The 27,170-nt window shown below is 46.0% G+C and overlaps 1 protein-coding gene across 1 annotated transcript in view; it reads left to right on the forward strand.

Moving 5' to 3' along the window:
* Utp20 (UTP20 small subunit processome component) overlaps positions 1-27,170 on the forward strand; it is an 82,046-nt gene that overhangs the window by 43,657 nt on the left and 11,219 nt on the right. Inside the window, exons 27-48 of the mRNA XM_075954385.1 lie at positions 1,136-1,344; positions 5,120-5,263; positions 6,073-6,152; positions 8,992-9,215; positions 9,789-9,933; positions 10,820-10,907; positions 11,577-11,720; positions 12,012-12,062; positions 12,168-12,320; positions 13,794-13,949; positions 14,187-14,327; positions 14,723-14,860; positions 17,291-17,430; positions 17,620-17,702; positions 19,530-19,819; positions 19,947-20,086; positions 20,267-20,423; positions 21,498-21,596; positions 22,455-22,622; positions 24,605-24,771; positions 25,629-25,770; positions 26,540-26,656. Of these exons, the coding sequence (XP_075810500.1) occupies positions 1,136-1,344; positions 5,120-5,263; positions 6,073-6,152; positions 8,992-9,215; positions 9,789-9,933; positions 10,820-10,907; positions 11,577-11,720; positions 12,012-12,062; positions 12,168-12,320; positions 13,794-13,949; positions 14,187-14,327; positions 14,723-14,860; positions 17,291-17,430; positions 17,620-17,702; positions 19,530-19,819; positions 19,947-20,086; positions 20,267-20,423; positions 21,498-21,596; positions 22,455-22,622; positions 24,605-24,771; positions 25,629-25,770; positions 26,540-26,656 (3,176 nt within the window). The remainder of the gene's footprint in view (positions 1-1,135; positions 1,345-5,119; positions 5,264-6,072; positions 6,153-8,991; positions 9,216-9,788; positions 9,934-10,819; positions 10,908-11,576; positions 11,721-12,011; positions 12,063-12,167; positions 12,321-13,793; positions 13,950-14,186; positions 14,328-14,722; positions 14,861-17,290; positions 17,431-17,619; positions 17,703-19,529; positions 19,820-19,946; positions 20,087-20,266; positions 20,424-21,497; positions 21,597-22,454; positions 22,623-24,604; positions 24,772-25,628; positions 25,771-26,539; positions 26,657-27,170) is intronic.

The raw sequence follows: 27,170 nt of genomic DNA on the forward strand, positions 1-27,170 counted from the left end.
GTCTCTCCTGTATCCCAGCTGCTGGGCTCAGCTGGAAAGCAGTGAAGAAGTCTAACAGTGCAGGCCCAGCTCTGGTGCACTCTCCTGTCACAGTGTGGGATGGTTGTCATGGCGATTACTCGCCATCAGCACTTACTCCACATGTAGCGGGCGGCTCCGTTGATGTTTAACAAACGCGGGCGCTCTTAAGCTATAGCTGTCCACTTTACAGATGAGAAAACCGGTAGAGGTGGGATTGGAGCTCAGACCTTTCAGACTATAAAATCCTTTGTTCCAGTTCCAAAATTGATTGACTTTATCCCAACATAAATATTTATTTGGTGGTACGGTTTGTCTCGATCCAGATCATAGGTTTCCATGTAGTTTAGTCCTGCCCTGTGTAGGAGAATGGCTCCGAGGAGAACAGAGGTTTGGGTGGGTGGATGGACGATGCAGTTACGGGTGGTCCAGCTGAGTGTGTGCATCAGTAAATCCATCCTCCGATCCCAGGGGCCGTGCAAAGCTGAAGCAGTACCAGTTCAGGTATTTTAGCAAATTCTGCGGTCAGTACTGTAGCGGTTGTTTATAAAGTAGTTGTTTTTATTTATTAACCTGGAATTATATGAGAGAGAGGACACTGTAGTCTTAATCTTCTAGGAGATCCGTGACTTCCAAACTCAGCACAACTCAGTGACTCCAGAGTTCAGGAATGGCGGTTTTTAAATTGGGCCAGCCAGGCATGGTGGTGCACACCTTTAGTTCCAGCACTTGGGAAGCAGAGACAGGTGGATCTCTGATAGTTTGAAGCCAGCCTGGTCTACATAGTGAGTTCCAGGACAGCCATAACTACATAATTAGACCCTATCTCAAAAAAGGAAAATAATAATAAAATTGGGTGAGATTTGTTCTTAGAGTCAGCCCTCCAACTACCTTATCTTTCTTTATCCCTTAGTTTCCCTATCTGAAATGTGGACAGTAAAACCCAGCTTGCTGGCTCCCTGAGCATTTTCATAAAAACTGGGAGGTAACCTATGAGAGAAGTGCACTGTCCCCTACAGTAGCACGCCTCTAGGAACGCTGCACTATTTAGGGGTGGGAGGGATGCTGCCCTCAGAGACCAGCGTTTCCCTGAACACCGCATCCTCTCTGTCCCTAGGGGAGTGCCACTCTGCAGTTCTGCGGGCGGTGGAGGATCTGGATTTGTCTAAGGTCCTTCCCGTGGGCCGGCAGCATGGCATCTTAAACAGCCTGGAGGTGGTTCTGAAGAACGTCAGCCACCTGATCAGCGCGTACCTGCCAAAGATCCTGCAGATCCTGCTGTGTATGACGGCCACCGTCTCGCACATCCTCGACCAGCGGGAGAAGGTGAGAGACCGGAGATGCTCGCTGCTCAGCTGAGTCTGAATCACAGTGGCTTCCCAGGTTAAATCTCCTCCTAGAACCCTTGTTATGCTGAGAGGGTCGCACAGACTCTGGGAAGTGAGTGCTGGAACCAGTACAGTTTTTGATAAATAAGCAGAGTGACGAGCAGGACTGCTTAGGTAGCCGACCAACTGCCGGCAGGTAAGCGCTGTAGATGTTTTCTGAATTGTTTTCCAGACCTGTTCTGTTAAAATAGGAATGTGGCCGTGAGGACGTTTGAGGACAGAGGGAAGAAGTTTGTACATTATGATAAACAGGAGGCCCTTGGAGCAATTGGGTTTGAAGGAAAGACCCAGGCTCCCATTTTGTCTTTTGAACTCTGGCTGTTATTATCAAATGGGCATAAGTTTCAGTTTGTCGAAGAAGTTGTCTCTGAGGGCTGGTGAGATGGCTCAGCGGTTAAGAGCACCGGCTGTTCTTCCTGAGACCTGGATTCAATTCCCAGCACCCACATGGCAGCTCACAGCTGTCTGTAACTCCAGTTCCAGGGTCTCCAACATCTCGTACAGACATACATGCAAGCAAATCACCAACGCTTGTGAAATAAAAGTAAAAAAAAAGAAAGAAAAGGAAGGAAGAAAGAAAGAAAGTTGTCTGTTGATTCATAATACGCCCAGTGAACTGCCTTCTGAACGCGGTCTTAGGTAGAAGTTGGCTGTCAGGATTCTCAGCTGGTTTTTCGGTAGCTGTAAATTGGCCTTGTTAATGAAATGAGTCAGCAGGAGCTGACCCCCTGGGGTGGCACAGCTCCAGTGTGTTCTAAGAAGAGATGGGGCCAGGGTGTCTAGAGTGCAGTGAGGGGAAGCGTCCCATAAGTGAGGTTGGTGATACCACACGTATTTGCTTGGAAGTATGAAAACTTCCTTCCTACTGGGGAATTCCTGATAGACCTTGAGCGGAGGCGTGATAAGGACGCTGCCACAGCTGTGGTGGCCACACCAGTTGGATCTGCTGGAGGACGCAGAGGCAAGAGGATTGCGAGCTACCCAGGTGTGGGCACACACCATTAATACCAGCGCTCTGGGAGCAGGGGCTGGTTCATCTCTGTTGACTTCAAGGCCAGCCTGGTCTGCAGCGTGAGATTGAGGAAACTCTGTCCTGTGTGAGCTTAAAGGAGACGACGCACATTTCCATCTCAGCTGCAGCGCAGACAGGGGAGCGTCTGTGCACGTGCTAAGTCCAAAAGTGTGAGAGGTTTCGTAAAGACGCGGCCTTTGGACTTTCGATTAACTTAGAAGTTACTCAGTAATGGGCCATGCTCCCAAGCCAGCATTGTGTAACTCAGAGGATCATTTGTGCAATTTCATGGTTCATTAATTCCTGAGGTGTTAGGCTTGCTCACGGATGTGGAGCTTCTTGCTCTTTTAAACAGGTCCGAGGAGTTCCTCTAAGAGGCATGAGTCGCCCCACGGTGATTTGTCCTGGTGTGTGTTTGAGCTCAGTTACACACTTGCTCTTTACGGCTTTGATGGCCTTTGCAGTGTTGGCTGACATGCAGTGTGTTGTTAGGTAGTAGCTGGTTTTGTAGTGTTTGTCCATTGAAGTGGTGGCCGTGTACAAATATCCATAAAGCTCCCAAATGCTTATTTTCCGGGCTTTCCTCTGGCTTGGTCAACCCTTACGGAGTAAGCTGGACAGCTGGAACTCTAGTTGTAGAAATGAACAGAATGTGCCCCTCCTGCCCATGGGAAGAGCAGAGCTGGAGAATGGTGGGCGTCTTGTTTGCTAGGGCTGCTTGTTATGTGTCCAGACGATCACAGTGCCGTGTCCATAAGTGTCTGTTGTCATGTGTCCAGACGATCACAGTGCCGTGTTCATAAGTGTCTGTTGTCATGTGTCCAGACGATCACAGTGCCGTGTCCGTAAGTGTCTGTTGTCATGTGTCCAGACGATTACAGTGCCGTGTTCATAAGTGTCCGTTGTCATGTGTCCAGACGATCACAGTGCCGTGTTCATAAGTGTCTGTTGTCACGTGTCCAGACGATCACAGTGCCGTGTCCATAAGTGTCTGTTGTCATGTGTCCAGACGATTACAGTGCCGTGTTCATAAGTGTCCGTTGTCATGTGTCCAGACGATCACAGTGCCGTGTTCATAAGTGTCTGTTGTCATGTGTCCAGACGATCACAGTGCCGTGTTCATAAGTGTCCGTTGTCATGTGTCCAGACGATCACAGTGCCGTGTTCATAAGTGTCCGTTGTCATGTGTCCAGACGATCATAGTGCCGTGTCCATAAGTGTCTGTTGTCATGTGTCCAGACGATTACAGTGCCGTGTTCATAAGTGTCTGTTGTCATGTGTCCAGACGATCACAGTGCCGTGTTCATAAGTGTCCGTTGTCATGTGTCCAGACGATCACAGTGCCATGTCCATAAGTGTCTGTTGTCATGTGTCCAGACGATCACAGTGCCGTGTCCATAAGTGTCTGTTGTCATGTGTCCAGACGATCACAGTGCCGTGTTCATAAGTGTCCGTTGTCACGTGTCCAGACGATCACAGTGCCGTGTTCATAAGTGTCTGTTGTCATGTGTCCAGACGATCACAGTGCCGTGTTCATAAGTGTCTGTTGTCACGTGTCCAGACGATCACAGTGCCGTGTTCATAAGTGTCTGTTGTCATGTGTCCAGACGATCACAGTGCCGTGTTTTTAAGGTCAGTGGTGGTTTTTATCTTCCCCCAAACCTGACTCCAGGGGCAGCACAGGTGCACCTGACAGAGGAAGCAGGATCAGAATGATTTGTTATGTGGCACCTTCTTGTGTTCACCTGTTATTTCCTCTGCAGCTTGAGTAGGAAGGCGAGTGAAGGCAGATGGCTGTGTGAGAGCTCATGCTTCCTTGGCCTGGAGCGTGGGCTTCTCGTGGCAAGTGGCCCCCTCCTAGTTTTCTTCGCTGTGTCTTGGACGTGGACTTGACGTTCACTGCATAAGAGGATTTCCTTTGCCGCCCTGGGTTCCAGGATGGTTTAGGTAAAGCTGTAGGAAAATAAAGTCATGTGTAAATGCTGCCATTTACATACCTAACGCTCACAGCGTATTGATCAGGTAGAGAGGTGAACAGGTTTGAGGCATCTTTGATTAGTTCCTTTTAACAGTGTGTGTTCAGAGAGCATCACTCTGAAGCCCTTGTCTCTCCTCTCTGGGATAAACCCATTTATTCTTTAATATCCAGTGGAAATTCTGCATGATATTTGTCATTCCCAGGTTTATAAAACTCCTCACATATCAAACTCTTTAGAATTTTCAGTCCCTCCTATACAGGCTTTGGCTATAATGCTGTTGAAGGGAACTCAGTAAATACGTCTAGTTTGAGCCTGAACAGATAGCCTGCGTAGTTATGACTTCACGCCGCCTAGGGAGGGAAACGTCATGTCTGTTTAGTGTCTGCTGTGATTCTCCAGCCTCTCTGCCTCCACACAGACATATTTGTTTATTTCTGTTGCTGCTTTTTTTCCACTGTATGTCTGTACACAATGTGTGTGCATTGCCCCTGAAGGCCAGAAGAGGGCACCAGATCCCCAGGAACTGGAATTAGGAAGCTGTGGGTTCTGGGAACTGAGCCTGGGTCCTCCACAAGAGCAGCAGGTGCTGCTAAATACTGAGCGTCTCTCCATCCCCGAGCCTCTTTTTTCTCTGCCACATGAGCAAGAGTCTCTCTAAGGAATCAGGTGGGGGTGGGGGTAGTGTGTGTGTGTCTGTGTCTGAAAAAGGCATTTGTTTTCAGATACAACTAAGGTTTATTAACCCACTGAAAAACTTAAGACGTCTGGGAATCAAGATGATCAGCGATATCTTTTTGGATTGGGAATCCTATCAGTTCAGAGCGGAAGAAATTGATGCCGTGTTTCATGGTGCAGTTTGGCCTCAGGTAAACCTTGATTTGATTTCTCTGTCCTGCCTGACACCGTCTGCTTCTCCCATTGTTTTTTATTCACTAACATAGTCTGCCACCCAGACACAAATGTTGTCTGCTCTGCTTTCTTACATCAAGACTCTTATTTCTGCAGGTTGTTAGAACCCTTAGTTAGACCTAAAGATCAAAAGTCGGTTTTTAAATTCCGTAGCGTTTATACTGACGGTTAGCGTGAGTATGACTGTATGCCTTAAGAAGTCTGCTCTAGCTGCCATAGCGCCACTTGTCAGCACACGGGAAGGTGCTTGTGTTCATCAGCATTTCTTTTCAGGTTTCTCTGCTTGTGACCAGTTGTTATGGTAACTGGTGTATTAGCTAAGAAGACTGCGGGAGGGACTTGATTTTGAGAACAGTTTCTAGCTGTTTAAAACTCAGTCATTGAGGGCTGGAGAGATGGCTCAGTGGTTAAGAGCATTGCCTGCTCTTCCAAAGGTCCTGAGTTCAATTCCCAGCAAGCACATGGTGGCTCACAATCATCTATGATGAGATCTGGTGCCCTCTTCTGGCCAGCAGACATACACACAGACAGAATATTGTATACATAATAAATAAATAAATAAATATTAAAAAGAAAAACTCAGTCATTGAATCCCCAGACAGCTGGTCCCAGTCTCTAGATAGTCCATGGCCCATCGTTGCTATCCTTCTCTTCCTCCATCTGTCCTTTCTGTGTGGTCTCCGCTATGGTGCTTCCTCTGTTTAGTGGTTGCTCTTGTTTCTCCTGTGCGTCTCTGTGGTTTATATGCCTTCATTTGCCATCCTAGGTCTGCAGGCTTGGATCTGAGAGTCAGTATTCGCCTACTCCTCTGCTGAAGCTCATTAGTATCTGGAGCAGAAATGCAAGGTAAGAAAGAGCAGTGCTCCATTCTGGTCAGAGCTGGTCTAGGGCCGTCCACTGTCTAGTGGGGTACGTTTATGGGGTATATTACAGTACATAAATACATTGTATAGTGTAAAAAGCGGGACGATCATGTACTCAGATATCTTTTCTTTCTTGTAAAAACATTCAGTATCCTCTCTTCCAGCTTTTTAGAAAATGGAAAAATAGGTTAAAATTACACCTTGCAATGTGTTTGATACAAATGACAGTTGTACATAAAATGCAAGGTGGATGCCCAGGCGTGGCAGTCGATGGTGCATTCCTGCATGTGTGATGACTGCAGTGGTCATTTCATTTGAGCTGGCCGGGGAAGAAGGATGTAGATCCCACAAGGGATGACGTCACGTAACTTTCCTGTGCTCAGAAACAAATGCTCGTGTGTTCACTGATAGTCCAGTACGTCTTCTTCTCAGTTCCCTCTTGAACGGAGAATTAAAACTCCTGTCCAAATAAACACACAGCTCCTCTGTCAGGTTAAGCTTTGATATCGATCTGTTATTTAAAATCATGGCATCGGTTTTTACAAAATTAGGGCTATGTTGTATAGTCAGTTTTTCGTTTTGTATTTCATCGTTTACCATTATGGCATGGATGTTTTCTTGTTATTAAACAGGCTTTTCCTAAAACCCAGAAACATCATTTTCTTCATCTGTTCGTTCTACCAGTAGGGAGCCTGTTGTAAGGAAAGGCCTCACTCCACTGTTTCCACATTTGATGACAAACCTGACTGTGTATCTCACCTCTGAGCGTCTGTAAGCAGTGCTCTGCGGTCGTATTTGAGGAAGTTTCGTGGTGATGTGTACAGACAGGCCAAGGCTGCCGTGCAGCTCCTTCTGACTTTATTTGGTCCCTGATTCAAGGCACATCCACACTGAACACCGCTTCATGACTCCTCCTTTTCTGAGAAAGCAGATAATGGGCTGGAGAGATAGCTCAACAGTTACAAGCCCTTGCTGCTCTTTCAAAAGACTAAAGTTTGGTCACCAGAACCCTGTCCTGCGCTGGGACTCCTGCTGTTTGCTTTCATGACATAGAATCCCAGTGAACACGCACACACATATAGTTGTCTGTGAAAGAATTAGTGAATAAATGTATCACAAACTACTTCATAAGAATGCTACTCTTTCCAGAAGCAAATAACAAGGGCTGGCGTCGACCAGTTCCAGCGCTGTGGTTCATCGGGTGAAGGCACATGGCCTGAGTTTGATCCCTTAGGACCACGTGGATGGAGGAAGGAGAGAACTGATTCGGACGAGGTGCCCTCTGGCCTTCCATGTGTCCTGCTCAGTAGGAAACCCTCACACTCATGTGTACACACAAAAATGAATCAGTGTGATAAAAATGTAAAGTAAAACTGCCACTTACATAGCATCAGATGTTAAAGTTGATCTTCCCGTCTATAGAGAGGTGTAGCAGTTTGCTTTGCACTAAACACTTATGGTGAACTGTATCTACTGTCCTTAATCTTACAAGGAAGAGCAATTGTCTCAAAACTTCAGTGAACTCAAGATAGCTAACACTTGCTATCAGATGGAGACATGTTAATTTAAAAAAACAAAAAATGGCAATGAGCCAGGACAGCCACTGTGATCTGGGAGCCTTGGCGCTGACTTAGCTGCACTGGTTCTAATCATGACATACACCTTTGTCTCACGTGTCCCCCACGTTCCCCGTTTCTTCCTTTGCGCTTTCTCAGTGCCACAAGTCCCTGTCTTCACACCTGGCTTGTATTCTCCCTCTGTAGTTAACCCACCTAAAATTCTCAAAGAGCAGAGACCGTTTCTCTTTCATGAGTGTGTCTCCCTGCACGGTTCCTCCTCTTCACACGGCCAAGTATGTTCAAATATTTGAACTCTTTCCAGTGATAAAGAATTGATGAAGTTAATCTACCCATGTTTTCTTTTCCTGTAAATTATTTGATACATTTCTATGTGGAGAATATTCTAATTTTTTCTATGAGTGTTTTATTATTAGGATGGCTTCATCCTCTCCAAGTGATTGTGTTCTCTGAGTTCTGTCTGTCTACAAACAGCCCCTGTCTCATGCTGTAGTACATTGGTCTAATGAGTTTCTAGACATTTCAGTTTAGAAACCTTATTACTGAGTACAGAACTTTTTTTTTTTTTTTTTTTGGTTGAGACAGGGTTTCTCTGTAGCTTTGGAGCCTGTCCTGGAACTAGCTCTTGTAGACCAGGCTGGCCTCGAACTGACAGAGATCCACCTGCCTCTGCCTCCCGAGTGCTGGGGTTAAAGGCGTACGGAACTTTCATATGATCCTTTAGAAAATGCTTAAGACCAGAAGTCCAGCAGTGACTCAAGTCTCAGCTCTGCTTCTGTGTATGGTAGCTCAGTGGCTTTAGCAGGTCTGCCCTTCATCCGTGATGTACAATGATGGACCTCACAGAGATGTCATGAAGTCTAAATAAATATATATAATCTAAGTAATGTTTATAGAGTGCTTAGAATCAGCCATTGAGCTCTGGATTTTAAAGTACTTTCTCTTCATTTACACGTTAAAATCACGTATAAACTCTTTTTTTTTAATATTTATTTATTTATTATGTATACAATATTCTGTCTGTGTGTATGTCTGCAGGCCAGAAGAGGGCACCAGACCTCATTACAGATGGTTGTGAGCCACCATGTGGTTGCTGGGAATTGAACTCAGGACCTTTGGAAGAGCAGGCAATGCTCCCAACCTCTGAGCCATCTCTCCAGCCCCATGTATAAACTCTTATAAGGTGTTTTAGACATGAACATACTGAGAAGTGAGGTGCTTATCACAGGGTCTTTCCCCTTACAGATACTTCCCTCTTCTGGCTAAACAGAGACCCGGACACCCAGAGTGCGATGTCCTGACCAACGTCTTTGCCGTTCTCTCAGCGAAGAATCTGTCCGATGCCACAGCGAGCATCGTAATGGACATAGTCGATGACCTTCTCAACCTTCCCGATTTCGAGCCCACAGAAACAGTGCCGAGCTTGCCGGTGACTGGCTGTGTGTATGCCGAGGTGGCCGACAGCACAGGTGCGTGCGCGGCACAGAGCGGGTGACTCAGACGTCAGCGGGTCTGGAAAATGCCTTGTTTCAGAGACGTGTGTCATCTGAAATTCATTGCACGGGTAGGAACGTGGATGACTGCTCCCCAGGAAGTTCTTAGCCGTCCTCCAGGAAACTGGGAAATACTTTGCACTGTTGCACCCAGATTCTTCCTGTCACGGTACCCCAACAGTTCCTGGATTTACGGACCCTAAGGTCTTTTATGAATTTGTAATTTAAAAGCCAGGCGGTGGTGGTGCACTGCACGCCTTTAATCCCATCACTTGGGAAGCAGAGGCAGGGAGGATCTCTGCGAGTTTAAGGCCAGGCTGGTCTAAAGAGCCAGGAGTACACAGAGAAATCCTGCCTCAAAAAAAAAAATATATAAAATATATGAATGAATAATTGATTAAATAAATACATTTCTGATTTAGCTACTGGTGTCTCTCTTTTAAGGAAGAGAATGTTATTTAATGATTAGAGTTGAAATTTAAATGCTCATTAATAGTTGAATACTTTCCTTGTCTGACAAAAGGTTAATTTAAACAATCCCTGTTTCAGAGCCTCTCACTGTGGGAGGGAGATTGATTCTGCCCCACGTGCCTGCAATTCTTCAGTACCTCAGCAAAACCACAATCAGTGCAGAGAAGGTGAAGAAGAAAAAGAACAGGGCACAAGTCAGTAAGGAGCTCGGCATTCTTTCCAAGTGAGTGACTGTTTGTCGTTAACGGTGAAGATTAACATTCAGGGGTTTAAAGTTTTTAAAACTTTTATCTTGTTTGTCAGTTAACAATTTTGAACAAATTACGGAAAAGGAGTCTTCTAAACTGTCACCTGTAAGATGCTGGGTTTAAGCCAGAGTCAGACTAAAGATTTGCTGGTTCCTCCTTTGCATAGCTGCTTAATTAGACTCTCAGGTTTTGTTAGATCACAGAAAAATACTATAAAGAACTCAAGCCTGTTTTTTAAAAAAAAGTCTTTGGCAGTAAAATTAATAGTATATAATCAGTTTCTACAAAGGCAAAGTTAGTAAAAAAAAAAATGATTTTATCTTAAATTTTGATACAAGCATTATGAAACATTGACAACCTTTAATATTACTTTCCACAACATAAAGTGATAAACTGGGATCTGCTAGAAGCTGGAACGTTTTATGTACGTTTATCTAAGTTTCTTTCTGTAAGTGATCGCTAAGTTTTGTCCCGACTTATGGGTGCGGTAGTGGAAGAATGATGAACCCTTATGCTCCAGAAAGGCCAGAGTCACAAACCCGCTGATGCTTCCCAACACACTACAGCCTCTCCTCTGGGTCTCAGTTTCTCTCTATACAACATGGGGCTGAACAATTCCTCTGTCGTGATGCTGCCGATGGAATTACATTGGAATATTGTGTGTGTAAAACCTTTAGTGGGTCATTTCCTGCCTGATGACAGCCCTGCCATCAGGAGCCACCTAGACAGCCAATACGGTGAAATGATGGAGACGTATGGGGGGTGAGAGTGCCCGCTGTGCAGCTGACGGCGGGTGGTCTGCGGCCTGGCGCTCAGAGCCTCCTTCCCACATCTTCCTCACCTGTCCATTGTCTTCTTTAGGATCAGCAAGTTCATGAAGGACAGAGAGCAGAGCTCTCTCCTCATCACTCTTCTCCTTCCCTTCCTCCTCCACGGCAATGTCGCACAGGTACAGTTCATAGCGGTTACTGTGTCTTCAGAGGGTGCTATCCCATTAGGGGTCTTTGTTTATAGGTGATCTTGTTGGTTGATCTCTGTGATACATTTGATCCAGAAAACTTAAGACTGTTAGAAGTCCGGCATTTGAAATATGGGGGGTGGGGGTTGGGCTAGAGTAGATGGGAGACAAGGCATCACCGGACTCCGCAGATGTAAGCCCGCAAATCTTTAGACAGCCAGAAGCGTTTGTTTTCCTCGGGGGGCTTCTGCTGTTGGCTCTTCTGTGATTCGTGAACTGGAGAGACAGTGCTTCAAACTCCCGTCCATCCTCATCAGAACTGAAGGAAGAAACCGTAACTAGATTTTGTGTTAAAATGCTAATTTCTTTAAATGCCATGAAATAAATTTTTTCCAATATTTGTAACTGTTTCCTTCACTATCATAAAATATAAACTGAGCTGGGTGTGGTAGTGCACACCTGTAATCCCAGCACGGAGGAGGCAGAGGCAGTATTGTTCCAAGTATCAAAACCAGATCTTAAATAAGTAACACTTGTACATGTGAATGCGTGTGCGTGCCTGTAATGTTGTAGGAATAACTAACACTTGTACATGTGAATGCGTGTGCGTGCCTGTAATGTTGTATGAAGCACTGAAATGCAGTTTCTCCTGATTCTCAGGATACAGAGCTTGACATCCTGGTGACAGTGCAGAACTTGTTACAGCATTGTCTGAACCCCACCAGCTTCCTCAAACCTCTGGCCAAACTCTTCTCAGTTATTCAGAACAAGTTGTCAAGACAGTTGCTGTGCACTGTTTTCCAGGTATGGAGTAGGCATTTGTGATCCCAAACTGCCCTTTCTTTCTGTCCCATAAAACTCTGGAGCCAGCCACCTCTGATCCAGTACGGTGTATGTGCAGTTGAATGGTATGGGGAACTGGGGCGGTTAGAGCAGAAAGGCTATGGTTTTATCCATAAATAATTATGCTAATAGCCAGGAATGCTCCCGCAGACCTGCAGTCCCAGTATCTGGGAGGGTAAGGCCAACCTGGGCTACGCACTGAGCAACTCCCTCATCAACTCCAAAAATTAACACATTGCCCTTTCTTTTCAGAGTCTGTCTGATTTTGAAAGTGGACTAAAATATGTTACAGACATTGTAAAGGTAAGAGAGAAATCTAATTCCTTTTTGACTTCAAAAGTATTGTCATTTTGGTTTATTAATCCTAATATCTATCCCTCTATATGATTTTCCCATTATATCTTGTAGCTTAATGCCTTTGATAAAAGGCATCTCGATGACATCAACTTTGACGTGCGATTCTCAGCTTTCCAGACCATCACCTCTACCGTAAAGGAAATGCAGACGGTGGATGCCGACTACCTAGTCCCTGTGATGCATAACTGTTTCTATAACATGGAGGTGCGTGTTCACGGCTCACGCTCAGACTGTTTTGATACACGCCACTAAATACAGTGACCTAATTCCTGAATTCATTTTAGAAAGAGGACAGGCATTTTTTAGGGCTGACTTTTGTTTTGTGAAGCACTTTCTGCTGCTCTCATGATTTGAAAGATGAAAATGTTGGTAAACACATGGAAGCACTTGGGCAAACATAAAGCATACATTGCCCGAGCATGGCGGCACCCTTCCACAGTCTCACTGCTGCGGAGGCAGGATAGAAGGGTCTACAGAGCGGGACCCTGTCTTTTGGTTTGGTGAGTGTGTTTACAGACAGGGTCTCACTGCACTGCAGTCCTGTCTGAACGGGAACTCTGTGTAGACCAGGCGGTCCTCAGACTCACGATCTTCCTGCCTCCACCTCCAGCATCCCCTACCACCATGCACACCACAGCTGGCCCTGTCTTAAAGACAAGCAAGTGTTGACCTAGAGCTGTAGGGAGGGAACGGCAGTGATGAAACCCTTCGGAGAGGAGATGTCAGCTGTGGCTGAACAGCCTTCATCATCTTCTAAAACCCATCGGGGCCAGCACGGGGGCTCATTTGCCAGTCAAGACTGATGACCTGAGTTCATTCCCCAGAACACATGTGAAAAGCCAGATGGAAGGCGAGAGGGGGAGGGAACTGACTGGAAAATCCCCAAAGCTCGAAAGCTGGCTAGCCTGGAGTACTCAGAGCCGTAAAACCCTGCCTGGTGACCAGGGTGAAAGGCAAGAACGGACTCCTAAAGCTGGTTCTCTGCCTCCTCCACAGTGGTGCTGGGCGTGTGCCTGTTCTCACACACGCACGCACACGTGCTCACACAATTAATAGAAAACTGTTAACTGTATGCTTTAATAAAAGGATGAATTTTATGGCATTTCAGTATGCTTAGTTTTAGGTTAACTGTTACTTGTTTGTCTGCTTTTATTGAAGATTTATAAGAAATAAAGGGTATTTATATTAAGTGCCGTATTACTCAATGGAATTAAATCTAAAACGGGAAAATGAAGCCATGACTGTTGCTAAGCTGCAGGGCATCAAGTAGCTGTGGGGCGTTTACACTCTGTGATGCTCACAAGTTCATCTGGGATGTGAACAAGGGAGTTTCTATTTAGGGCTTATTTCTTCAGATAGCATGCCAAATTTCAACATAAGGAGTCTGAAACTGCCTGCTAGCAGTTAGTTTAGGGAAAACCTCTGCACTAAGTTCTTTTTATTTTTTTGGAGGTGTGGATTTGAGATAGGGTTTCTCTATGTAGCCCTGTCTGTCCTGGAACTCGCTCTGTAGACCAGGCTGGCCTGCCTCTGCCTCTCAAGTGCTGGGATAAAGGCGTGTGCACCAGTACTACCCAAACGCAGGGATTTCTTGGTAGGGTTTTGCAGGTAGGTTTTGTAGGGGAATATTATTCTATGTCGTATTACTAGATAACAGTTACGAATTCTCGTTTTCAGGTAGGAGACATGTCTCTCAGTGACAATGCCAGCATGTGCCTGACAAGCATCATCCAGAGGCTGGCTGCTCTGAACGTCACAGAGAAAGAGTATAAAGAGATCATTCACCGGACCCTCCTGGAGAGACTGAGGAAAGGGTTGAAGAGCCAGACAGAGGTACGCAGCTTTATCTGTTAATTAGTGCTGTCTACAGGTGTCTTCCCTCTTCTGCTGTTGGAGGGCAGTCGGGTTTAGTATAAATAATAACAGTTGCCAGGCCTGTTGAGGAGGAGGGAGTTCTTACATTGAAGGAAATGATTTACTTAAAATATGAATAACTTTTTCGTCTACCTTATCTCATCTACTGGCAAACGGATACATTTAAAATACTTTTTCTCCCCTTGGTGTTTGCAGAGCGTTCGGCATGATTATACCATGATCCTCTCCTGTTTGATTCAAACTTTCCCCAATCAACTGGAATTCAAGGACCTGGTGCAGCTCACTCATCGCCACGACCCGGAAATGGACTTCTTCGAGAACATGAAGCACATTCAGGTAGGCGCGGCTGTTTCTCCTGCCTTCAGAGTACACCCCAGACAGCTCTGCCTTCTGGGGAAGGTGTCTGGGGTGTCCCGGGGTATCCAGGTTCCTTCCCTGGTCTGCATGGCCATCGCCCAAATGTGCATATGAGATAGATGACCATCTCCTGAGGCCATCATCAAACGCACATCACAACAGTGTCCACTTTCTCCGGTTTTCCTAAGTGTTCGGGTCCATTTTACGGGTGGGTTGTATTTCTGTAAACAGATCAACACCCAGGTGTTTGCTTACCTAGTCCATGACCAGAGTTCCCGCCTGTACACTTTCCATGGGAAAAGCGCTGGAGCTGAGGTGCAGGTGGTTGTAGGAGAGTGTGCAGTAGCCATTGCACGTGTCTTCTAATCCTCTAGGTCCACAGACGAGCAAGAGCCTTGAAGAAGCTGGCCAAACAGCTGCTGGATGGGCAGGTTGTGCTATCGTCCAAGTCGCTTCAGAATTACATCATGCCTTATGCCATGACGCCAATATTTGATGAGAAAATGCTCAAGGTAAGCATTTAGGTCTCGGGAGTATACCATTGGTGACCACATTAATGTGTTGACGGAATTAGATTGAAATGGAAGTGGTTCAGATTCTTTAGAGCCTCTGCTGGCACGGGGTAAATGCTGTGGAAATGGTAAATACATTTTTATTCTGTTATTTGTGTGCACGGGCCAACCCTCCACACTAGAAACGAAACCCCTTCCTAGACATGTCTAGACGTCTAAAATGAGAAAGGATCTCACTGTGTGCCCCACGTTGACCTTGAACTCTCAGTTACCCAGTCTCAGCTTCCCCAGTTGCTGCCTTACCGGTGTGGTTTGGTTTATTGGTTTTCTTGTTGGTTGGTTTGTAGACCAAGTCTGACTCTGTACCCAAGCTGTCCTTGGATTCATTGTGTAGGAGAGGCTGGTGATGTTGGTGGTTTGTTTTGTTGTTGTTGTTTGTTATTGTTTTTGTTTTTTTTGTTCTTGTTGTTCTTTACTATTTGTGGGGCCCACCATTCAGCTCCCAAATAAATCACACACAGAGTCCTATTCTTATTTATAAATGCCTGACCTTAGCTTGGCTTACTTCTTGACGGCTTTTCTTAAATTATCACATCCACCTTTTGCCTCTGGACTTTTCCTGTTCTTACTTCTGTGTGTCTTACTTTCACTCTTCCTTTGTGACTGACCGGGTGGCTGGACCCTTCTTTTCTCGCTCCTCAATCTCTCTTGCTTCCTGATCCTTCTTTTTCTCCTTCTGTTTATCCTCTCTGCCTGCCAGCCTCTCCTATCCTTTCCCCTGCCTCGCTATTTGGCCATGCATCTCTTTATTAGGACCATCAGGTGTTTTAGACAGCACAGTAACAGAGCTTCAAACAAATGCAACATAAAAAAACGCAACACAACTTTGCTTCACTAAAAAAATGTTCCACAGCAGAAACACACGTAACACACCGGCAACTAATATTCCACAACAGGCTGCCTCGAATGCATAGAGATGGAGCTGCTTCAGACTGGCACGTGCTGCGACTGTGGCTTCTTCCATCCTTCTCTCTGCATTCTTGAGGGCGGGGTGGTTCCCTGTAACCCAGTCTGGCCTTGAATATACAACTCTCCCTCCCTAGTAGCAGGACTGTGGTCATGGACCACCACACCTAGCCTTAAAAGGTTCTTTAAATCCCAGTTTTAATTAAAGTCAGTAAGAACAATCAACTCAAGTGTCTAAAGGCACTGACATGTGAGCAGACCCAGCTGGAGAGGATCTGCCTAGGTTTCTTTGGTGTTGGCACAGTGTCTCTTAGAACCTTCACCTTCCAACGTCCTTGTGACTTCCAGGCTGTTTCTCAGGGCCCTGTTGTATGTCCAGTCTGTCTGTCCATTCCCGAGAGCGAGCTTTAGACAGTTTGCACTTCTCATGTTTGTTAATAAGGTTGGGTTGAGATCTACAATCTTGTTACTTATTTTTCATTTTCCTTCCTTTAGTTGATCCTGATATTTGTGATTTTGTTTTCCTCTATTGCCTTACTGATCACAAAAGTATTTTTGTCACCCGCTTTTAACCTGTTTTAGGTGTAAAATACACAGTAAATATTCTTACTGCTTTATAAACTGCCAGTTGTCTTCTGAAAAGGTCCAGTAGGGGAGAGTTCTTTTCTAACTGCTCGCATGTGTATGATTGCTGGTGTTCCTCACTCCACCGTATCTGTTCGCATGTTCATGCCTTGGCATCTTTTTCACTCGGCGCTAGAGAGAGGGCTAAGGATCCATCCTTAGCTGGGCCCTGCTGACGGTCTCTCCTTACTTGTGTATCCTGATTAGTGTCCGTTCAAATCAGAGAGCCTCTCTTCAAGCAGCCCTCTCGCCTGCCGCACAGTGGCCTACCACTCCCTGGAGACCGCAGCTGCCATGTGCAGCCTGCCTCTGTAACTCGGAGACCAGCAGGCTCTTCTGGAGTTCTGTATGGGAACCCCACAGTCTCTGCATACGGGGAATTCAGGTCATGGAAACACTCACTCCTACCCTTCCTCTTGGGGAGCACTGTGGTCTTGCTGCATCTTACATCCAGAGTGTGACAACTGGGTTTATTTCTGACCACTTCTGAGCAATAGTGTGTAGATTTGGACCTTGGGCACAGCTTTTTTTTTTTCGTTTCTTTTTTTTTCCGCAAAGAATTCAGAGTATATTAATATTAATGAATATTAAAGAATTTAAAGATCTTGATGCCATCCTTTGCAGGGATTGGGGTAGGAAAGGGTAAGCCTGATTTATTTGTCAATCACCCAGTGTCCAAATCGGTACTCTGTGACAGCGGCTGGCGAACTGGCCTGTGGAAGAACAGGTAGTCTCTCTCCTTGTGTAACTCCCGGCGGCCTGCGCCCCATGGAGCTCACCGAATAACCTCGTGTTTTGTTAGCGATTGCTCGCGCATTGGTGCTCTGGTTTGCGTTACAGCACGAGAACATAACCATTGCCGCCACCGAAGTCATCGGCGCTGTCTGCAGACACCTGGCGTGGCCGGCGTACGTGTACTACCTGAAACACTTCATTCACGTCCTGCAGTCAGGCCAGGTCAACCAGAAGCTGGGCGTCAGGTACAGTCAGTTGTGTTGTCTTTGACACGGAACCTGGGCTTTGCTTCCCGGGTGGGTCTTTGTGAGATGGCCGTGTATCCTCGCTGTCTGAATGTGGTTACTGAGGTGCTTGCTAGTGTCACGTTGGCATCTTCTCTCCCTTCACAGATGATGTCGCTAATCAGAGGGCCTCTCTATCTTTCTTGACAGCTTGCTGGTGATAGTGTTGGAAGCCTTCCATTTTGACTACAAATCTTTTGAAGAGCAAATGGGAAATGTTACCAGTGAAGAAAGTAAGTTTGAAACTTTGTTAAATTCGATTCTTACTCTATTCATGGGTAACTTGTTGGCAAAATGCACTGCTTTTTCTTCTCTTTGTAGTAAGGAGCAGTTACTGAGTCAGAGAGAAACAGACTAAACAAATGGCTTCTTCTTATGACATCTTAGTTGCCTGTGCAGGAGGCACATCTAAGTTGTATAATGTAAACTTCTGGGCCACTGTTTATTTCCCTAGAGGTCTGACTCCCTGTGTGTGGCGGTCTGTCTGTGAGTACCGCAGTGAGATCCTGGGCCCAGACAGAACATGACTTCTCTGCCTCAGAACAGCTCTTCCTCCTTCTCTTTCCTCTGCAGCAGCCTGCTCTGTCATTAGATTGCAACAGCATCAAAGCATGCCCGTCACATTGAAACACAGCCAGACCCTTGACCTCCTGGTTATCCGTCTTCCCAGAGTAGTCTGAATCACTGGACCAAGCCAAGGTGGAGGGGAGGGACTTCCATCCAGGTTGAAGATGAAGAGCATCTTTGACTTACAGTCCTTTATGATGCTGAGCTCAGAGTTCTTCATTTTCTGGTTCCTGATTCCATATGTTAGTTTGTTTAACAAGCCAAGTATGGTGGCACAATCTGTAGTCTCAGCGCTCGGGAAGCAGAGGCAGGCAGATCTCAGAGTTTGAGGCCAGCCTGGTCTAAAAAACAAACAAAAAAATGCTAAACAACAATGAGATGCTAATGAAGGCAGATTTTTGAGCAGAGGGGCAGTATCTTGTCATCCTGACAGGCACCTGTCAAGAACCCCATCAGTTACCTGGATTTTCACAGGAGAAGCTGAGCTCCAGCCACGTAAGACAACCAAGTATTACAGCTGGTGAATGACAGAGAGGGGACATCACGGCCACCTTTTTTAATAGTTGGTGGAATAACAAGCACGTTTAGACAGTTACAGAATTTACTTCATTTAATTCTCAGAGGAGTTTTGCAAGTTGAGTGCCTCTTCCCATTCCCTGGTGCGGAGTGGACCGCGCACAGGGAGTAAGGTGATTCACAGAGATGTGTGTTAACAGGGTCACGACTGGCTGCTTCCCAGTACTTCACTGAAGTAAGCTAAATCCCAGAAGGGAAGTTTCTACATGAGAGCCAACAGCTGGGCCAATCTTGTAAATGGGAGTTTCTGCTGTAGAAACTCTAGCCCACTGCTTAGGAAACCTTTTTTATTTTTTATGATTAAAATGTAGGCTTTATTGCTTAACTTCCTTTCCCTCCAAGTTCTTAATATATACTTAATATTTGAGTGCGTTTTGTCCAAAAATGTTGCCAGAGAGCATTTTCCTTTCTTTTCCTCCCTCCCTCCCTCCCTCCTTTTAGGAAACCTTCTGTTAGCTAAGAATCCTAATCCCAGCGTGCTCCCCACCCTACCCTGCCCGACTGTTCTCAAATGACCCATCCTGGCCAGGCCACATACTTTTATAATTGCCTGTTTCCTTGTCTCTGTTCCTCATCAGACTCTAGACTGTGAGAAAGTGAAACCCGCAGCCTCTCACTCCCTATTGGAGATCAGTATTAACTAGTGGGTGACAGTTATTCATAGAAAGGGCAGCTTCTCAGAGCTGCGCGACTTTGTCTTCATTGTCGGCATCATTGTCACCTCCTCTTCCTCTTTTCACCTCCACTGCCTCTTTATTTTGAGACAGGGTCTGGCTACTAGCTCACCTGGCCTCAAACTTTTTAATTGTCCTTTCTTGACCTTGAGTGCTAAGGTTCTGGTTAAGATTGTAGACAGGTATAAACCCTTACCCGACTGTGACATTTCTTTATTTAGTCAAAGGTGACTTATGTTACAGACACAGTTGAGATGGCTGAGGTACTGGAACATGAAGACACGGAATTGGAGCCTATGGATGAGGAAGAGAAGGAACAAGCCTGTAAGAGTTCGTCGGACGGCAAGGAGCCGCTGGAAGCCCCCGAGGCAGCTGATTCTGGTGGAACAACAGCTACGGAACAAGAGTGCATCCCAAAGTCTGTTTCTTTCCTTCCTCGGAATAAGGAAGAGTTGGAAAGAACAATTAAAACCATCCAAGGAGCCATAACTGGGGATATCCTCCCCAGGCTGCATAAGTGCTTGGCATCTGCGGTAAGGACTGCTCCAGCATCTCCTGCTGCAGCCAGGATCGAGTCAGGGGCAAAGGACACAGTCAGATGCAGGGTACAGTGCTGGCAGGCCTAGAGTTTGAATTTCCCCCAAACTCTAATTCTTACAGACCAAAAGGGAGGAAGAGCACAAGCTGGTCAAGTCGAAGGTCGTGAATGAGGAGGAAGTGGTCCGGGTCCCCCTGGCCTTTGCCATGGTTAAGCTGATGCGGTCCCTCCCCCAGGAGGTCATGGAGGCAAATCTGCCCAGGTATGTCATATGACAGGTAAAAGTTCAGAGAGACTCAGAATTTACTCTTTTCCCTTGGCTTTTAATTCCTTTCCTCAGAAAGAGAAACACTGCCATGGTTTGCTGTAGCTCAAGTCCTAACAGATAGGTGTGTTTCTATGTTTCTGTCTCTTGGTTATGTTTTGCCTTTGCATTTTCTAGTGTTTTGCTGAAAGTGTGCGTCCTGCTCAAGAACAGAGCCCAGGAAGTCAGGGACATTGCACGCAGTACTCTCACCAAAATAATCGAAGATCTGGGCGTGCACTTCCTGCAGTATGTTCTCAAAGAGTTACAGACGACCCTTGTCCGTGGGTACCAGGTAAGTGTGGCATTTCATATCACACAAGTCAGTACTTCAAGCCTGTCTTCAGTAAAGCTGACTGAGCGAGGGACTGGAGGGATGGCTCAGAGGTTAAGAGCACTGACTTCCTCCAGAGGTCCTGAGTTCAATTCCCAACAACCACATGGTGACTCACAACCATCTGTAATGAGATCTGGTGCCTTCTTCTGGCCTGCAGGGACACAAGCAGATAGAACAGTGTATACATAATAAATAATTAAAAAAAAAAAGCTGATTGAGTAAGCAGGCACCATCATTCTAGCCACAGCTGAGTTTGGTGTAAGGAAACTGTTCTAAGTAAAATTCAGTATTCCTTCTTTCTGTGGCTTTTTCTGCTAGCATGCTGAGATCATACATATAGGTAGAGATCAGCATATGTGTTTTAACAGTGTATGAGGAGCAGGTGAAACCACCACCACGTAGGTCTTCTCCTCCTGTATTATCGTTGCTTTTGTCTTTGAGAACTTCACACAGTAAGGTAACTTTGTTTTCAGTAGTCGAATACATTGAAAAGAGTCAGAGGCGGGAAGTAGTTCCACCCTAGATGGTCACATTGCTTCTTTGTTCTCTGGGCATGTCTGCTAATGCTCCTTCAACCTGGAGAACTCCCTGTAGCAATCGCGTGGAGTGTGGGGCTGGAGGCAGTGGGGTCTCACTTCCTTTCTTCTGGGAGGCCTTTATCTCACCTTCATTCCTGACTATGGAATTCTACCATTTTAAAAGCATTGTACCACTCTTTGTGCTGAGCTGTTCTGTTTGCTCCCTTCCAAGTAACACGCTCTTCTTTCGGCTGCTTTAAAGACTGGTCTGTTTCTCAGCAGTTTGTGTATATCTCTGAGTGCCCTTTCCTTCACCAGTCCCTGAGGCACCTGAGCACACCGGTTGTTTCTGCACACACTGTATTTTATACAAAACTGTCCTGTCAGAGGGCCTTCAGTGGTGACCTGTGGGAGCATGTCTCAACTGCTCTGAGCAGTAACTAACACAAGGACCCTTGAGTTACGGCCAGCACCCTCATAGCCATTTCCATTCTGACTGTGTCTCTCGTCTCAGGTCCACGTGCTCACTTTCACTGTCTACACATTGCTGCAAGGCCTCACCGGCAAGCTGCAAGTTGGGGACTTAGACCCCTGTCTACCAGTAATGACTGAGGTAAGATTCGCAGGATGCAGTTCTGCTTTCCCTGAGTGGGCAGTGGTCATTTTAGCAGTTCACAAGTAAGAAATAAAAATAGACTGTCAAAATGGAAATAGAATGCAAGGCTTCACTCATTGGTGGGTGCTTAGTATGTAGAAGGGCCCCCCCCAGGTTTAAACCTCAATACACATGCACACACTTGTGCAAACACACACACACACACACACGCATGGAATTTACTGTCTGTGTGTTTTAGATTAATGGAAGTTGGAAAGGCTACGCCTTCATTGCGATGGGCATTCTATTGTTGCTAGGTATAAGTTGGTTTAACCTTTTTCAAAATGTTGGCATTTCATGTCAACAGCATTTGAAATAAATGAAAATTTCCAGTTATCTCCAGTAATCCAGGTTAAAGGAGTAATCAAAGATACATCATGGATTTGTTGAAAAAGCTAAAAGTACCTTCAATCAGAGCTTTATAATATTTAAAAAGTAATGCTTAACTTAAATAGTTTTAAATGATTTGGGAGGTAGGATTAGCAATATAATAAACTTGACACGACAATTTTAGAATGTAGGCTCTAATTTTTGAGTCTCAATTTCAAAATTTATATTTTTTGCAATGATTAAATTGCAAATCTGAGGCTTTCTGGACCTCAGCTTGTTGCTCTGGGTTGGTTCTTGTGTTTCTGAACTGGTTTCTAAAGTGCATTGAAAATGTGTGTGCGTGCCCTAGCAAAAGCTCCCTTCCTCCCATTTGAGGCCATCCAGCCTAGCTCTGCTGGGGTCCTGCAGAGGGCGCACTGCCCAGACTTCTTGTGTGGGCCTGCCTTGCTGAGTGCTCATCTCTGCCACTTGTCCTTCCTTCCAAAGATTTTTAACCACGAATTGTTCGGTGCCCTGGCGGAAGAGAAGGAGGTAAAGCAGATTCTGTCCAAAGTCATGGAGGCGCGGAGGAGCAAGAGTTACGATTCTTACGAAATCCTGGGCAAGTTTGTCGGAAAAGATCAGGTCACAAAACTTATTCTCCCATTAAAAGAGGTAAGGAGCGAGATCCAGGAATGCCGAACATTCTGTCTGAGCTCCCGAAAGAGTCTTTCAGGGCAAACACTGTCCATGATTCTCCTGGGTTGCCTTTGCGCTTAACAGACAAGTCCCGTGAGTTTCAGCCTTGACTTAGGTGCCGTGGTCAGCCAATCAGCGTCCTTGATGGGGAAAAGATGTCAAAGGAAAGGCGCAAGAGTTGGAGAGTGAACGAATTTTACCTCCGTGTCTTTGGACCTAAAACAGCTCCCGTATCACCAAGCAGAAGAATGCTGCCATTGAATATTTGAAACATGGGCGCTAGGAAGATGATTCAGTGTTTACGAACACTGTCTGCTCTTCCAGAAGACATGGGTTCAATTCCCAGCTCCCACAGGGCAGCCTTCTATAACTACAGTTCAAGGGATCTGACACCTTCTGGCCTTTAAGGTCACTGGGAGCGCACAAGTATGCATGCAGGCCAAACACTCACACACATAACTAGAAAGAAATAGAAATGTTCTAAGCACTGTTACAGGTAGAAAATTGAGACTGGAGGGGTGGGAAGAAACATGGTTACAGAGACTCGGGATTTAGTTCTAGACCACTCTGCTCTTCACTTGCTTTCCGCTGTCTCTTTTTGCCCCAGAGAGAACGGGGGCTCTAACTTACCCCCTTTCTTACTGTTTGCCGTGCCCGTGTAAGTGATAGCAGCCGTGATGTTACTGGTTCACTTTCTTACAGCTTTATGTAATAAACTAGAGCCGACCGCCATGTAGCGGGTTACTCTTATCTCCAGATGTCTTGGTGGTAGGTGGCTGTCACCAGAGTGCACTTCATTTTATCTGGTGCTGACCTAAGGATGTTGGCTGTATTTTGAGATGGAAAGGGCTCAAGCAATGAAAGGCTGGGTGTTTTCCTGAGGTGATGGTGATCCCAAGTTCCCATCAAGCCTTTCCGAGTTTTTCCTAAAACTTGGCCATCCCAGTCCTTAATTCACATGGTTCCTTTTAAATAGCAACTGTGCGTTTTATTGATTGGGGGTGTGTGGGTGCGTGTGCACACACCTGCCATTCACCCCCATTAGTGCACTTCGCAGATACCTACAGCACTGTGCCCTGAGCCTCACCAGCAGGAATCCATGAGCACAGATACCAGTCACAGCGATCGTCTCTAGAGCAGAGGCTGCCAGAAAAGCACAGCTCTCCCCTCAAAGGATTGCGAGATTTGATGTTCTTCATTATTCTGAAGCCGTAAATGAGTAACCATGAATTCACATTACCTCAAATACCATGTTCCAACATGGCAACAGATTTATGAAGTTATAGTCAAAGAAGAAGCAAAGTAATCAAGACTTTTTAAAAATAGCTTGTAGGTCAGATGGTGGTGGTGCACACCTTTAATGCCAGCACTCGGGAGGAAGGCACAGGTGGGGCAGCCTGAGCCACAGAGTGAGTTCCAGGACTGCCAGGGCTACACAGAGAAACTCTGTCTCAAGGAAACATACATAGATGAATGAATGACAGAAATACGCTGTGGAAACACTGGGTAGGTCAGTTACAATAGAGCGGAGAGCCCCTGTAGTAGCCACTGTGTTATCTTAGCCTTGGCTTGGTGGAAGCTGGCACTCTGTCCTACGTTCCCCTAAGGGATTGTAACAGTAGCCACAAGGATGTGAGGTCAAATACGGGGGTGCACAGTAATGGCCATTTGTGGGCTAGAGACAGCCTGAGATAATTTGTTTCTGGGCCTGCAACAGTCAGGCTCTCCACAACCACTGGGGAGTTAGTTGTTCCTTGTAGATGGTTTTCTTTTGGAGACTTCAGTTCACAGGGTTGTGACCAACTTGTTTTATATGTGGTGTCTGTTTGAAGATGTGGTGCTGTACAGTCTTTAGTTAGGAAAGAGCACACCGGGAAGCCATTACGTGGAAGAGCCATTGCGGCCTATGAGAGCATGGCTCCATCCATCAGCACACGTCCTTCTGTTTGCTCATTTAGATCCTGCAAAACACCACAAGTTTAAAACTTGCCCGGAAAGTTCACGAAACCTTACGCCGGATTATAGCAGGATTAATTGTGAATCCAGACATGACAGCAGAGTCTCTTCTCCTGCTCAGCTACGGTCTGGTCAGTGAAAACCTGCCGCTGCTAACGGAAAAGGAAAAGTAAGTTACCGGGGAGCCACTTCAGTCACTGTCTCTGAAGTGCATTAATTTAATCTGCTGTAATGTGAAACAAAAGTTTAACTGAGCACATCAGTGGATGCCTGACATCCCAATACTCAGGAGGCAGAGGCAGAAGAGTTGAAAATTTGATGCAGCCTAGCTTAGACAGCAAAATTCTTAGCTTTGTGCTGTTTGGGCTGAGAACCTTCCAAGTGGTAATTTCAACATACTGTTTTTGTCGTGTGTAGTGGTGCATGTCTTTAACCCAATACTTGAGAAACAGAGGCAGCGGAGTCTCTGAATTCAAGGCCAGCCTGGGCTGTACACATAGTGAGTTCCAGGACACCCAAGGCCAGATAGACCCTGTCTCAGAATATAAAAAATAAGATAAAGTTTTTGAAAGATTGTTTTTCTCTTAATGAGGTGGTTTAAAAGACAGTAGCCAGTTATTTTCATATAATTCTCTGGTGCCGGTTTTATTTTAAATATTTATTGAATGGCAAACTAGATTTGAAATACATTCCTGTTCTGATTAAAAGAGATATAGAACTTAAGTGATCTAAAAATTTCTCATGCCCATTCTTTGGATTTTGCTCTGTGTTCTGAAAAGAGACCTTGGCATTTATTTTCAAATTGTAACCCCGGGTATCCTCTCCGTTCAGTTCCGCTCCTTAGTCTACCCTCTGTTGTTAGAGGTTGCTGTAACCCTGTCAGCCCTCCATTGTCTGCAGGGCAGGAGACAAAACAAAAGTAGCTGGGCCCTGATGGTGCCGCCCAGGTCTGCACAAGGTCGCAGTGCTTCCCTGAAGCAAGTGACAGCGCTCTTTCTCTTCTCTTCCACTGTGATTGATTGACAGGAAGCCAGCAGCCCCTGCGCCTGACACACGGCTGCCACCCCAGAGCTGCCTCCTGCTCCCCCCAGTTCCAGTCCGAGGTGGGCCAAAGGCTGTTGTAAGCAAGAGAACCAACATGCACATATTCATCGAGTCTGGTCTTCGGGTGAGACTCCCTTACACCTCACTTCCTATTTAGTCCTCTGCAGAGTCCTGGGTGCCCTTCGCCTCTGCACAAACGCTGCACTGCGAATTCATTGCAGACACACTGAAGGGTGCCTTTGTTGAGTTACTGTTGGTCTCTTCCAATACTTCCAATACTAGACACTCCTGGCTGACCCAGATCTCTCTGTATAGACGAGGCTAGCCTAACACTTGGCAGCAGTCTGCCTGCCTCAGCCTGAGTGCTGGGATAACAGGTGTGCGCCACCTCTCTAGGCCCAATTTTTTTTTTTTTGATGAAGAGATTTTTTTTAAAAACTGGTCATTTAGTTCCTGTGGCTGACAGGTTCTTAGTTTTCTTGGTTCTTTCGGGCTTCAGGCTCCAGGCCCCTACTTCTCAGCGTATATTACAGTGAGCCTCGCTTCCCTTCCGCTCTAAAGCCACCTCACTCTCTTGAGTCTGTGCCTCGCTCAGAGTCCTCAGGATAGGGACCGGGTCTGTCTTGGTCACTGCTGTGCCATGCACCCAGCCAGGGCCTGGAGTCCAGTAGGTGCTGAGTGGTCATTTGGTGAACAGATCTCAGATCTCAGTTCAGGCTCAGTTCCCACACCCTTGCCTTTCTGAGCTCACTTCTTAGATTTCTTCATTTCCTTCTATTATTTTGAATAGAAGCATCTTGAAACGTTACATTCGTCTCTTCAAGTCCCTTCCTTTACCTCGCCCACCTTGTATTATGGGGAAATAATGTCAAATTCTTCTTCAACCCTTCTAGCTGCTGCATCTGAGTCTGAAGACTTCCAAGGTCAAGTCTAGTAGTGAGCATGTGCTGGAAATGTTGGACCCTTTTGTGGAAGTCCTCATTAACTGCCTGGACGCCAAGGATGTGAAGGTGGGTGGTCCGTGTGGATTGTCTGTCCTTCTTGAGAGGACCAAGTTTATAAAGGATAGTACAGCCATCACGGTCTGCTTCACTGAAGATAACCCGTGGGGGAAGAAAGCTCAGTAAGCAAAGTTCATGGTGTGTGAGCAGGGGGACTGGGTTTGGGCCCCAGCGTGTACATAAAGTCCCGTTTGGTAGAGAGCCCCTCACATCTGTTTAAGTCCTTTTAAGTATCTAACTGATTCTCAAGACACCTGCAGTGGTGTCCCCAGGCCAGTGATCTGCATCTTCATATGCTCACCGTTGTCGTTACCTTAATGACACCATCCTGATCCTGCACGTTCCTGAGATATATATAAACGCTCAAGGAAGCCAGAAGAAGGCGCTGGATTTCCTGACATTCTAGTTACAGGCAGTTGCGAGCTGTTTGGTGTGGGTTCTAGGAACCAAACCTGGCTCCTTCCTCTGAAGAGCAACCAACTCTATCTCCAGCCTCCAGATTTTGCTTTAATGAACCTAGGTT

The sequence above is a fragment of the Microtus pennsylvanicus genome, chromosome 20 (assembly GCF_037038515.1).
Source record: "Microtus pennsylvanicus isolate mMicPen1 chromosome 20, mMicPen1.hap1, whole genome shotgun sequence".
Classification (NCBI taxonomy): Eukaryota; Metazoa; Chordata; class Mammalia; order Rodentia; family Cricetidae; genus Microtus; species Microtus pennsylvanicus.